Source organism: Convolutriloba macropyga, chromosome 6 (assembly GCF_964194025.1).
Source record: "Convolutriloba macropyga chromosome 6, txConMacr16.3, whole genome shotgun sequence".
Classification (NCBI taxonomy): Eukaryota; Metazoa; Xenacoelomorpha; order Acoela; family Convolutidae; genus Convolutriloba; species Convolutriloba macropyga.
Genome location: NC_134473.1, coordinates 28,651,176 through 28,665,790, shown reverse-complemented (window position 1 = coordinate 28,665,790; position 14,615 = coordinate 28,651,176). Strand labels below are relative to the sequence as shown.

Genomic DNA, 14,615 nt, shown 5'->3' with positions numbered 1-14,615 from the left:
ATCTACCCTTACATAAGTAAATACAAAATTGTAACTCTTGAAAAACCATTACCCTTAGCACCCAAAATCTACACGCGTCATTTGAATCCGACCCCCAAACGAATTTTTCCGAAAAGGGACATCATTCATAATAGGAAACAATCTTCAGGACAAAGGTATTTACACATACAATGTCCAGTGTTTCAGGAAAGATAAAGAACTTCCAATTATGCTAAATAAACCAAATAATAGGAAGGTTGTTATTGAAAAAGGACCAATTGAACCTGAATTCTCGGTGGTTGATAATTTTGCTTTTGTCAATCACTTAATGAATAGTGATACAAACTGGAATCAAATATTTCATGAAAGCGAGAAACAAAATGCAAAGGTGACATCAAAATTGGATTTCAACGAACTATCAAAAAGAAAAGAAAAGCATTTGACTTCAGCGAATTTGACTTCAGCGAATCAGATTTGACTTCAGCGAATGATTTGACTTCAGCGAATTAGATATGAGTGATGAAAAACTACTTCAGTTAATGAAAACACTAATCAATAACAAAGACGTGTACTCACAGCAGAACTACGATGTTGGAAAAATAGAAAAAAAATTTCATGTCAAGCTCCTACCAAATTCAACTCTTGCCAAACAGAAACCCTCTAAGGTACCTTTACATTACCAAGAAAAGTTAGAAAACCTACTGGAACTATTATGTAAATCAGGCATCATTCGGGAAATGGGTAATGATAAAGAAATGGGATCAGAATTCAGTAATCCAATTATTATCCTACCCAAAGGGAACACAGTTAAATTAGTGATAGACGCTGGGTATTTAATTTCAATCACAGACTTAAGTTGATTTTCATGGCCTCTAGAAACCATCGGAACTTTGCTTACTAGATTGAAAGGAACCTTTTTTACTACGAGTGATCTTTGTTCAGCTTACAATCAAGTACCCCTTACAGAGGAAACAAAACAACTTGTAAGCTTTGTAATTGAACCAAAGCAGTACACATTTGAACGAGGATTCTACGGTCTATGCGGCTCCCTAACTTCTTTAGTAGAATAATGATTATTCATTTTGCACCACGAATTAGGAACAAACAAGCAATCACATACAATGATGACACAATCAGACAATCCCAAACTGAAACAGAAATGTTTGAAATTATTAATGAGTACCATCACCTACTAAGAGAATCAGGATTAAAAGCACAACCTGAGAAAACAAAATTCTTTCTAAGAAAGGTACAATTTTTTGGACATGTAGTAGGAAAAGATGGATTTCAACCAGTGAAAAAACGTGTTGCAGATCTTAAAGCATTAAAATCGCCAGAAAGCAAGCGTGATGTTATGAGAATTTTAGGGTGTTTAGGATTCTTTAGCATGTATATCAAAAACTTACATGTAGATTGTTAGCCATTTTACGAATTAACACGATCTGAAACCAAATTTGCTTGGACACCAGAACACGAAAAACTCTTTAATGATATTAAAAGCAGAATTAGCGAAGATACGATCATAGCAATACCTGATACTAAGTACCCATTTCATGTGCATGTAGACGCATCATCGATAGGCGTAGGAGCAATATTGGTTCAAGAATTCCCCGAGGGGAAAAGAATAGTGTCATTCAATTCCAGAATTTACACTAAGGAGGAACAAAAATGAGCACAACAGCACGTGAACTTTGTGGTGTAATATCAGCTTTGCAAACCTACGAACATTACTTAATTGGGTCACCCCATCCTGTTTACGTCTATACCGACCATAAACCTTTAATGTATCTATGGGGCAGGCGAGGAAAACTCTCACACAAATTTTTTTTATATCAATCAGTAAAATCTCAATTCCAAAATTTGAAAATAATCTGGACTGAAGGTAAAAACATAATTTTTCCAGATATTCTAAGTCGGAATGTCAAAATCAAAGACTTGGATAGATACCAACTCAAACACAAGAAAATTCCAAAAGATATCAGTTTTTACGATCAAAATGGCTATGAGGAAAAATACTTTATTCTACGAGATAGTGAAAAAGGCCCCCAGACGATTTTTGCCCAATTCTTAAACAAAGCAAAACAGGAATAGACAAATACATCTTTAAAAACGATAAAATGATCAGACAACACTACAATCCTAACCAAAACGGACTTTGTTCAATAAACAACGTTTCAGAAAACTTTGCATATTGCCCCTCTATAAACCACTATAGACACCATGAAAACCACTACATAACACCAGTAAACGAAGCAGACGAATCTGTTAATTCGGACCTTTACACTGAGATTCGGTTTGATGATGAGGAAGAAAGCGACCAAGAAATGGATTTCAGAAAAGAGTTTGAACTATTCAATGAAGATTCCACTCCTCAAATTGAACACCCCTCAGAGCAGATGGAAAAAATATCAGAAGATGATTCTTATTCACCTGTTGAATATGATAAAATCTTCCTTGCAAAAACCACTCTCCCTGATGGGACTGGAATTATCAAAAAATTATCAGACCCATCAAAAGAACTAACTGAAAAGCCTACAACGTGTTCTAACGAAGTGGATTTAAACACCGAAGTAATCTGTCAGGAACAATTAAGGGATGGATCTTGTCTTAAAAAGTATTCGACACATGCAATCCGAAAACAGCAAGAATGAGAAAAACATTGAATTCTGTCAATCAAAAGCAATAAAGGCTTAAATTAACAATTTTGAAAAATTGTGTTTTGTAGGCAATCTATTATGTATCAAAGAACATTCAGAAGACCCACACATTGAATATCTAAAGATTTGCGTTCCATTATCCCTGTTTTTCAAAGTTTTTTGTTGGCACATTGCGAATTATCAGGACATAAAGGACTCGACAAAACAGTTGCAAATGTAAAACAATTTTTCCACTGGCCTGGTCTTTTCAAGTGGATAGAGAATGTAATTGCTGATTGTTTAGACTGTCAAAGAAACAAACATAAACGCAAAGTTCTATATGAAGCACCATTAGAAAAATGGACTGATACGGTACCTTTCCCATTCTATACGGTACACATTGATCATAAAGGACCATTAAATTCCCCATCAAACGGAAAAAATCATTGCTTAGTTATTGTAGACTCCTTTTCTAAATTTATTTAAGTTTACCCAGTGCGTTCAACCGACGCTGTTGATACAATCCAAGCACTTGAAAAATTTATTCTCGCATTTGGAATAACACAAAAACTAGTCTACCATAAGGCTTCCGCATTCATGAACCAAAATTTTACTAGTTACACCCATGAACTAGGGATAACACAGGGTTGATGGGATGAGTTAGCGCCAAAATTTGCATTCGCCCACAATACAGTTCCTAATGCAAGCTCAGGTATTTCTCTCTATGAGATTGTGTTTGGACAAAAACCGCAAATTCCACTTTCTCTAAAACTGGGATTAATAAAAGACTCTAAACTAACCTGTAACTCAGAGTTCTGAAAAGGACTTCCATTGCATAGACACACCTTTCAGGCTTCGAAAAACAACGAAATTGATAAATTACTAAAACCGACAATAAATAATTCACTCTTGCAGCGAGAGAACCACTTCAAACAAATTTATAACAACGCCTACAAACAAAGCTTAGAAAGCAATAACAGAGCCCATAAATACCGAAATAAACATAAAATGGGTAAACCACTAGAAACCGGTCAAAAGGTAGTTGTGGAAAATCATCAAATTGATTTGGGTAAATCCAAAAAGTTACAAGAATTAAGATCTGGACCATACACAGTAACAAACAAAATCACCAATGTAAATTAGGAACTAACTTTGGATAGCAACACTTCCGTGATAAAAGTGGCGAATAGGAACCACTTAGTTGAGTATTACCCTGAGGAGACTATACCAGAACTTACTTTAGAATATGGAATTGACAGCAATGATTCTGACATATTTATAAAATTCTGGATAGTTTATAAAAAACTAATGACCAGTCAAATATCTAAATTGAATAGTCCTTTGACTAAACATTCCTTCCAAAACCCGTGTGTTTCAAAATATTTGCCAGTAGAGAGAATATCACCAAAAGTTGAAAATCCCGACAAGGAAGCCGATTCACACAGAACACCTAGCAAGTCCGATTCAGGCTTCAAAGAAAGTGTCAAAAGTGGCCCTATCTCCACATCTGGAAACAATAGGAATTTAATAGAAACTCATTCGAATACTCCAACTGCATTAAATCAGAGCTCTCTAAGACGACCTGACTATCCGAACCTAAGTCCTATACATCGATAGCAATAATAATCAAAACTTTCAAAACCAAAATCCTCAAAGCACTCAAATAGATAATCATACAAATGTTAGATCTTCTAACCGCTCAAAAAAAGCCCCCTCCCGCTATCAGGCCCGATTTACTTAATTTTGTTTTAGGTACCGATAAACCCAGACGAGTAACTGGATGTACCTGTTACTATTCAAACTTAGGAAACCTCTTCTAGCTGACAAAGACAGGATGAACAGAAATCCTCGTTATAACAAACTTAGCTTTATTTTTTTAATGTCATCAATTTATTTTTTCTTACCTTAGTTAGTTCCAGTAGAGCAAATCTTATTCCTTCTGACGATTTAAACGATGTATCTGACAAGTTAAGAGTCACTCATTACGACTGCTCCCAACCAGGAGAAAATAACATGTATGCCTTAAGTAAAGTTGCGCCTTGTAAAAATACACCTGAAAATATTCAAATGGTAGATACACAAGTTACACTCTATCAAAGATCTCATCAAACGTTTCTAATAGCACTAATGTATAGAGCTAAAGCAATGGTCTAACGTTACAATTGTGGTATGTGATCACATTCATCAATAGTACACAATGCTCCAGTAATTACTTATGATCTTATTCGAACAATGTTTACAAGCTAACAAAACACTAATTAAAAAAGTTACAGAATTTGGTGACGAAATAGATATCGATAAAAAATACGGAGTAGGTAAGGTGACCTACCACAACAGAGGAACAAAATTAGATAAAAAATTACCAGCATCGTGTGATGATCGTGGACAAATAAAACATTATTCCTTTGAGATTTTGATGCAACAGGGTATATTGGATATTGACATAAAAGATAGATCCATTTACTACAGTCAAGGACAAAAACTTCCTTGTGCTCTATCAGAAAATCGTTGTTCTTCAACATCACTCGACCCCTTTGCTTTTAATTGGTAGGCACCGGAAAATTGTATAGTTACCAAAAGACTTTCACAAAATGCTAAAATGTTAAAACATGAAAACGAAACTGGTAACATACAGTATTTCGTAGTAAGTGATGAAAAACCCGAGACACCAAATGAAGGCCCAGGAACCTATTCTCCTGCTGAAATGGATATCAAACTTAGAATAGTTGATGAAAAGGAAAAGGTGTGTGGAAAACCTGAATTTCTATGTAGAACCAATTTAGATTCTAAATTTATGGATTTCTTATAATGGCGGATTTAATATGAAGACTGGCGTACCAAATAAAAAAGTTGTACAACAATTTTTCCCTAAATTTCGTGTTGAACCTGACAATACTTTAATTGTTAATGGATTAAAAAGAGTGCCGTCTGCTGATCAAGAGAATTCAGCCGCCTATAATGGTTTCCAACCTGGAAAACACGTAGGAAAGGATAAACTGGATTATGACCTTAATCTCGCGGTAAAAATGGACTACATAGATTATCATAATTACTTGCAAATAAAACATGCATGGAAAAGTGTGGTCATGAATCAATGCGAGCTTGATCGCACTCAAAAACAAATGATATTTATTTTGGCCACTCAAAATAATTGTTTGGCTGGTTCATGCTAACCGGCAACCGCTCGATGTTTTTCGACACTGATGCTAGCATAGGTTGGTTATACTAGTGTCCCAAACGAAATTCACCACTTAATGTTCTTGATCAGTGTTATGATAGAATCCCTATCCATTATAATGACAGGACTACGTTTGCCGATCCAGTTACCAGGCAAACTTATCCTGCAGCTAATAAAGTAAAATGTGTTGGGGGTTTCAAAAATGCTTACCAACTTGATATTGATAATGATAATTCTTGGTACCATTTAATGCCAGCACCTGTTCCTTTGCAACCGCCTAGGATATTTGCATCGAAATTTGTAGGTTCTACACCAAACTTTACCGGATAAGAATCACAACGAGCCGGTATTTACACACCTAATCAACTAAAAGCTTTTCGGGACAACATTTTACACTCAGACGCATCAAAGGCAGTTCTGACAAAAATTTCTAGGGAAGTCTTAATGAGTAGACAATTTGATTACACACAAAATGACATTTTTGCTTCCGCAATAGGGATTAATAGACAAATTTACCTTGATTCCTTGTTATCTCATCATCTCCTCAATACTTCTCAAATAGTTTCAAGCGCACTTTCGGCACAATAACTTACTGTCTTGAAAAAATTGGAATGTACTTTGCATGTTTTCTTTGTTTTGAAATTTATTATAGACGTAGTAGTTGCAATAGTTACAGCATTTGAACTATATACGATCTCCAACAAAACTTTACGATTTTGGAAAATTATGTTAGGAGCAACATACAATATATTCCTTTTATCCCTTTTTACAACAGTTTTTTCAAATGAAGAAAGACCCAGTGCTCCCATTACGCAAAATGCAATTCAAAACAATTACCACACGTATAGTACAATAGAAAACCGACACGAGTGTACTAATAAACCCATTGTTGAGGAAAACAAAAAGTAAGAAAATCAAATGTATCCTCAATTACAAAACGCAAACAATCAGAATCAAATCCTACCCCCCTAAAAGACATAATTTAAAATTTTTTTTATTTTGGGTATGAAAATTTGAGATTTGGTTATGAACATGAAATTTTTCAAACAACCCAAGGTCTTCTTTTCTCAATTTGGTAACCAAACTGGACAAATATTGGCTTCGAGTATCTCTTGCAGCGACAAAAAATGTTTTGATTAAAGTTGCTTCTATTTATTATGCTGATATACTCGAGTTACAATATAAAATTACAATTTTTTCCTTCTATCACGATCATTAGTTGACGAAATATAAGCATTATAAATCTAGGTAGTAATTTCGAAATTGTTCGAACCTACCCAAAAACCGACTTTTTAAATTCATAATTAGTTTTTAACAAAATTTACAAGCAATATAATTATTGTTATTTTACAATATTAGGCCAAACCAGTATTTACAGTTTGTTATGTACTTTCTCTTCAAGGATCCTCTACTTTCGATCTATCAAATAAGAAAAACTTTTGAACAAGAACAAAATTTTATAACCCCGCTATTGGTTTTAGACTTTGAATTTTGGGATGCTTGGGAAACTTGCAGTTTAGCAATTACACTTGAATGCCCCTATTGGAAATATTTTGCGTATTTAGCGCTATTTAATCTGAACACTCTGCCAACTGATTTAAACTCTCAACAATGATTCCATTAAAAGGAAGGAATTTATCCATAACATTCAATAACCAAGGATTTTCGCTATTAGCAATACAACACGTTGACACATATATGGTATTTTTGATTGTAACACTACCTAATAGCATTTTTCACAAAACACTAGCAGTATTGATAAGTAACCTCAAGTTTCTGGATTTCATTTTTTCTTATCTACCAGACAAAACAGTACTTTCAAACTCCCTCAACTGGTCTATTTTTCTAAAAAATACGATTTTTCCTTATAAAGACTGTCTTATACAAATACAATTTTTTGAAAAATCCTTCATAAAAACAGAGAACGATCAAATCATTCCTTTATTGATTTTGCATTTTGAATACTTAGAAACTTGGACTGATGATTCCATTACATTATCACCAGCTTCCCCATATTGGCCATTTTTTACAAATCTATGTGACACTTTGGATGTAACGAATCCTATTCCTTTGATTTAGATATCCTATAATGCTCTTCCAATTCAATGAGCGCTTGGTTGACAATACAAAGCATCATCCAATAAAAACAGATTTTTTGCCTCTCCAAAACAAAAAGTTTTGCCCTATTCCCTCTTCTTTTTGTTCCGTCAAAATCGATGTATCGAACCAAATAAACTGAAATCAGCAAAATGTTTCTTTATTTCAATAACAACTTGGTAAAGATTAGGCTAGTTGAACAGAACTTTACGATGACAAACTTCGGATTTGTACCATCTATAAAGATTCATTATTGTAAAATTACCACCAAAAAATGTGAAACTATAACAATAGAACTAGATCACCCCCATTGGGAATTTTTCTTCAAAATATTAGACCTAAAGTCACCACTTCCAACAACATTAAACCATTGGTAATACAATTTCTCTTTTCAAAAACCTACATTGGAAACGTATTAATCACTTTTCAAGCACCCCAAATTGACACAATCCCCAAGATCGAATGCCCTATTTGCTATTTACCCTGCAGAAATTTCAAAAAATTACATAGAAATTACAAAAAATTACATTCTTCCTTGTCGTCATTAGTCTCCCTTTTACCCTTTTTTCCTCCTCATTGCCATCCAAGCTCCACAATTCCCGCAAGAACGACGATCAATAACATAGAATTAAAAAATCCTTACAATTTTTAAACATGAGTACCCAAAACCTCCATATAAGTAAACCAAAACCAATACAGGGACCACTTCCGTGTTTGCTTTGTCATGAAAAAGTAACCGTTTTCAAAAAATTACATGCAGAAGATGAAAATGAACAAACACTTGTAGCGTGTTTAATATGTTACAAACATGTAATTACAGATATGGGATATGATATGTGCCCAAAATGTACAACATTCAACATCATTTTTTCAATCTTCCTATGGTTCCAGTGTGGACCCTGCAAAGCAATGAAATTACAGTACTCCATTGCAAAAGTCCTTCATTTTTCAACACATATTCCAGTTAACTACTGCAAAAGTTGTGCTAATGATTACTCAGCCTGTACAATATGCGCTAAAACATTAAACATCTAAAAGAAACAAACTTCCCATAAAAATTTCGAGACCGAAAAAATTCCGATAAAATTTATAAACATAATTTAGAATGTTTAACTAAAATTTCATCCATTTAATCACCTCCTTCATGGCTATTTCCATGACTATCCTAATTTTTTGCGCCATATTTCAAATTCTTCTTCCCTTCCTTGAAGAGGGACTAAATTCATCTTATGGGCTTATATCTACGGTGGTGCACCAACACGATAAAAATCCCGAACAAATTCCTTCTTTCAGCTCGGCATGGTTGTCTCCCCAGCTGCACGGGTCGTTGCAGCAGTATATAGTGTGACACACTCCCCAAGTTCACACCTCCGGGCAGCGGAGAAAGACGTACTTGTGTCAGGGCTGCCCGCCTGACATAAGTATAATTTTTTTTTATTGACTCCCCCCTTTTTAATCAAAACTTGCAAAATTTTCAAAAATCTTTTATCTCAAAAATGGGAATATCCCCTTCATCCTTCCAAATACCCCGTTGGCTTACCCATAAATCAAAAATTAAATGTCCTAATTGCTCTCAAGTTTGCGCGAAATTTGTGAAATTACATAAACCCGTACCAAATGAGAACCCGCACTACATATGCATGCCATGCCAAGACGCCCTCTATAAAAAATCAAAACCAAAATGCCCAGTATGTTTAAGACCATGTTTGGCATTCACAATCACAGATTATTTTATTTGTTATTCATGCAGAAGAACACGTACGCAATAAGCGATAACAAAAAATAGACACCTCAGATGTCATGGTGCAAAATGGGCAACAAAAATCCTTTTATGTGCATTTAGTTTTGTACCCTATTATTTTCAAATTTTCTATTTTTACCCGTGCTGAGCCACAAACAAAACAAAAAATAAAAACTATAAAATCTCCAATATATTGCAATCAGCAAAGGAAAACAACTTTCTAAACAATTTACTAAGAAAAGAGACAAATAGAAACAGAAAAAGTAAAACTTTACTAAAAACTTCAAAAACTTCAAAAACTTCAAAAACTATTTACCAATTTTTTACATTACATTTTACTCTCATTAGCAAGATAATTGCAAGCAATTATAAAATGCCATAATGTGTGATATTAATGACACAGGCTAACCAAAATCAAAACATTTTAGATCATTAACTAGGAAACACTCACAATGACTGCCAGACCCACACTCGCAAGCGTGTTAATCCCCAGTCAACATCAACAAATGACAATACAACAGGAACAAACACAAATCCATTCTTCTCAGCCTCCTATTTTCTCAAAGCCTCCATTTAAATCTCAGAAAACACAACCAGTTACTACAACCATTGCACCTCCATCGATTTCCAGTCAATATGATCCGCAAAACAATTGAATAGTCAATCGGAAGAGAATAGTTATAGGAAATCATCGAACCGGTCACGCTGAAAAAGTCAAGAAAATGTCAAATATTGACGATCTGTTAACGGAAGATGATATAAATAACATCGCTCATTGCCTAGACATACAGAAAACAAGAGAAGCAAAAATGAACTCTGAAAACCCCAGGTTTGTTACAAACCTCAAATATGCGCTAAAAACTGAGTATAATAAATTCGCCGTATCCGAAAGAGTTAAAGTGAGCAATATCATTACAGGAGAAGAACTCTTTATGAAAGCACGCGAACTACCAGTTCTAAAAGACTTCGCTTTGAGCAACAACCAAAATGTATGGAGGATTTAAAACCGAAATCCGACCACAAAAATGTATAATATTAGGAACAATCAGCTGGACATTTGCGCTAATGTACTATATGCGGCTATAACTGCTTTCCCTTCAACTAATGAACAGAACGAAATCACGAGATACTCCTTAATTTCGGAAAATACGAGATTCAGACAGGAATTGTTCATCAGAGAGACGGAATTGCAGGAACTGCAAATAAAATTCAAAAGTCTGCAAGTGAACAATACAGAGAAAGGAAAAGCAACAACTGATGTATACTGGAGAAGGCAGTACGTTCTTACAAAAAAGTTACAGAAGAAAGCAACCTGAAGCAAATTAACAAAGCATTTGCTCAGAAGCATCTTGCAATAAAGTCGGCTAACAAAAAGTTAGGAATGGCAAACAAGGAATAAGGTGAACAAATCAAACAATTGACCTGCAAGTTAGAAAAAGAAAAAAAAGAAGAGGCAGAAACAAAAAAAGCTAATAAAGTCACTGATCTCTAAGCACGAGAAGACCCCAGAGTCATACGATGACAGTCAAGATGTCCAGGAAGTCCATATCATTGACAATGAATAGATGTGGATCAAAAGTAATTTTAGTCAGATGAAACTAGCGTGAACCTTCAACTGTTAAAACTCATCTAGCATGAAGCCGATCCATTTTCAATATAGAAACTTAAAATTTTATACTCTGACTAGCAAATCGCCTTTTGTTATTCACTTTTTACAACCACCGTTCATCGCCTTTTGCAATCAAATTTTTGCTACCGCGGCTACCAATGTGGTCATTTGTGTGTACCCATTTTAACAATACCCATTTTAACAGTATGGACCATCTGGCCCCCTTCGTTTTCGTGAACCACTCTCCAACAACAACAAATTCAACTCTACTCGAGAACGATGCCACTCATTGTACAAAACCAATGTACCAAAGACTGCGAATAAAAGAGAAAATAAACCCTTCCTTAACTCCCTATATGAAATAAAATTATATACGATGCAGTAGGTTTCTTTTTTTATTCAATTTTTTTTTCTGTTAAAAATCGGTGTGAGCTGTAGTATTAAGGCCGCTAAATTAAGAGCGGTTAATTAAACAACCCGGCGTATTAACCGCATACTTTAAAGCGTTAACTACCACTACTTTGAGCACCCGCCAAACAAATTAACGCGCGTTTAGGCTAACAATATATTAACATTTGAGCCTTTAAGCTCTAATTATTAAACGAGCCTCAACTTAGGCCTGGATTATCCCGGACCAAATTCAAACTGGAACTTGAACTAAATTTAAGTAGGCGCCGATAATACTGCTCACTTCCCCTGCCTTTTGAGTGACCTTTGCAACTCATGGAAATTGCTAAGAACTGTGCAGGTGGATCAAGCGAAAAGCAATAGTTCCCCCCGCAGAAACCTCCCTTTCATCTGGTTTTTTAAAGCAGAAGGGAAGATATCAGGCGCCTACGCAAGGATGGAACAGGCTCGAAGGCTCCCGCTTTTTTAATTTTTTTTTAAAGGAGAGAGCAATAATAGTTTCATGAGATGAGCAGAAATTTTTCTCTCAATTTCTCGGCCAATAGGAAAATTAGGAAACCGTTTCACTATGGACGCGAACGTGGTTTTTCCGCCCCCTATCGGCCCAATGCTTCACCGAAGTTAATGAGGAAAAGAAGCAGGATAAGAATTATTATTGAACTCACAGAAAGCCGCAGACAACGGCTCTTTTTCCTTAACAGAAATTTTCAACTAAAACATCTTCGAATATATACTGTTTAAACAGTAAACAACTTATACAATAACCAACAATTATTTCAGTAAATTTTTTTAAGTTTTACAACACAAGAAGGTTGATAACAATCGTCATTGAGCTCATCCCGATAATACTACAACGCAACTGGTAATTAGTAAGATGTACTTTTATATCATTCTTTTGTAATTTAACTCTTTCAGCCCCCCAACTTAAAATTAAGACTTATAGCACTCGACAGGTCCTAGGCATATATTCTTGCCTTCGATTTGTCTTTTATCAGACTAGACTACCCTGCATAAGACGGACTGCATATCTCGCGGTCTAGCAAGTTTTTTCAACCGGTCTAGTTTGATACTATTCAATTTTAAACAAAAAGACAAAGCAATTTGAATGGAACACTTTTTGAATTATTCCTGCTTGAAGGTATTATGTTTGTTTGTTAACTTATTGCAATGCATGGGCCGTTTAATAACCCTTTTTTTCTGTCTTTGAAAACCTGTTTATAGCATCAAATCGCTCAACTGTTTATTTGGTAATGTTGTGAATCAAAAATTTTAAGTGATATTTCAACATTAAATTTACCACTGAAATTGAAAGTCTTTTTGCTCAACAGAAGGGAGTGGCATCAATTTCCAGCTTTTTCTCAATTCGAGTAACTCTTACTTTTAGCTGCAATAATAATGCTCTCTGTGCACTAGTGTTTACATTTTTTCCTTAAAAAAGTGTCCCACTGTTCCCAGTAAAAAATTTGATAGCTCTGCTTTGTTTCATTTCTGCTTCCTTTTCCATTGATTCAAACACTATACTTCTCTCCGGTAATTTTTGCTTTCATTTATACAAGAGAAATTAACACGGATGAAACAGCATTTTTTTCAGAAACCTAGAAACTGGTAAAAACGACTTTAGTTTTTTTAATATAGGAAAGGGTTAAAGATTTGTATTTGGGAGAAATTTCCCAGTTTCTAATGCCTGACAGCCAGTGGCTTTCTGAAGTCTATCTATCATATTTTATCACTTTTGTCCTAAAAATTTTTTCAGGATGCCAGGGAAGTTTCTCACAAATGAATGGAATTCGAAATACTTTGTCGCGTAATTTGCCGTTTCAGTTATTTAAAAAAATTAACAATTCTGCAGATATACCTAATTTAAGTTTCATCCGTGCTTTTTAATTCTCTACATATAGTATTTATATTTGAACGTAATTCACGGATTTCAAGCAAAGATCATTTCTTCCGGTTCATCCGACGTAAATCGTTCACGAACTTATGATTTAAGGTTTTCAACAATGCCGATTTGTTTTCACGTGGGATGTTTCTCAATAGAGGAGCAAAGGAAGCTGCCGAGCTGTTCAGAAGAGACGTTCTTATCTTCTTTACAGATATCGACGTATTGGCCACCGAACCATTCCTGAAACGATGCAAATCATTAACCATTGAATCTCAAAGTGTCTATTTTCCCATATTTTGGCACCAGAAAAACCCACATCAGAAAACATCCCAGAGAAATTTTGATTTGAGAGAAGATTTCACGTCCGATCGAAACAGTTCAACTGGTCTATGGCGAGTACACAGTTTTGGAATGCTATGCATTGTAAACTCAGATTTCAACAACTTGGGCAAACTTGATGAAATTTTTGCCTGGGGCAAAGAAGATGTGAATTTTTTCCTCAAAGCATTGAAAAGTGGTATTGCAATTTTTCGAGCAAAAGATGAAGGTTTGTACCATCAATGGCATCAAAAAAAGTGTTCACGAGCAGATATACAGAATACAGCTGCATGGCATTATTGGATTACAGGGAAAAATTCTTGCCAGCTATCTCTGATGAAAGACAAGTAACGTTTCAAACATTTATATACAACTTGCGCCAAAAACCATTTCTAAAAAAATTTAGTTGAGGTTTACGCTTATAGAATTGTATATTCAGCTATATTAGATGAAAGAACTCCTTTGTCTATAGAACACAAATCGTTTTCATAAGAAAATGACTCAAAGATGGCAAAAAGTCATTTAATTTTTTTTACAAGTAGCTGTATTGTTGTCTATATAGAGAATTGCATGCCTCCTTAACTGGTAGGAAATTTCTTAAATTATGCACAGTCTCAAATTATACAAAAAGTATTATGATTTGTCAGAAAAAAAAATTATATATATATATATATATATATATATATATATATATATATTTATATATATATATATATATATATATATATATATATATATATATGTATTAATATATATATATATATATA

General features: G+C 34.5%; 1 protein-coding gene across 1 annotated transcript in view; it reads left to right on the top strand.

The window, feature by feature from the left end:
* Positions 1-14,363, top strand: part of LOC142340914 (chondroitin sulfate N-acetylgalactosaminyltransferase 1-like) — a 53,417-nt gene extending 39,054 nt beyond the window's left edge. Inside the window, exon 5 of the mRNA XM_075391692.1 lies at positions 13,639-14,363. Within this exon, the coding sequence (XP_075247807.1) occupies positions 13,639-14,199 (561 nt within the window). The 3' untranslated portion in view covers positions 14,200-14,363. The remainder of the gene's footprint in view (positions 1-13,638) is intronic.
* The last annotated feature ends 252 nt before the right edge of the window (positions 14,364-14,615 follow it).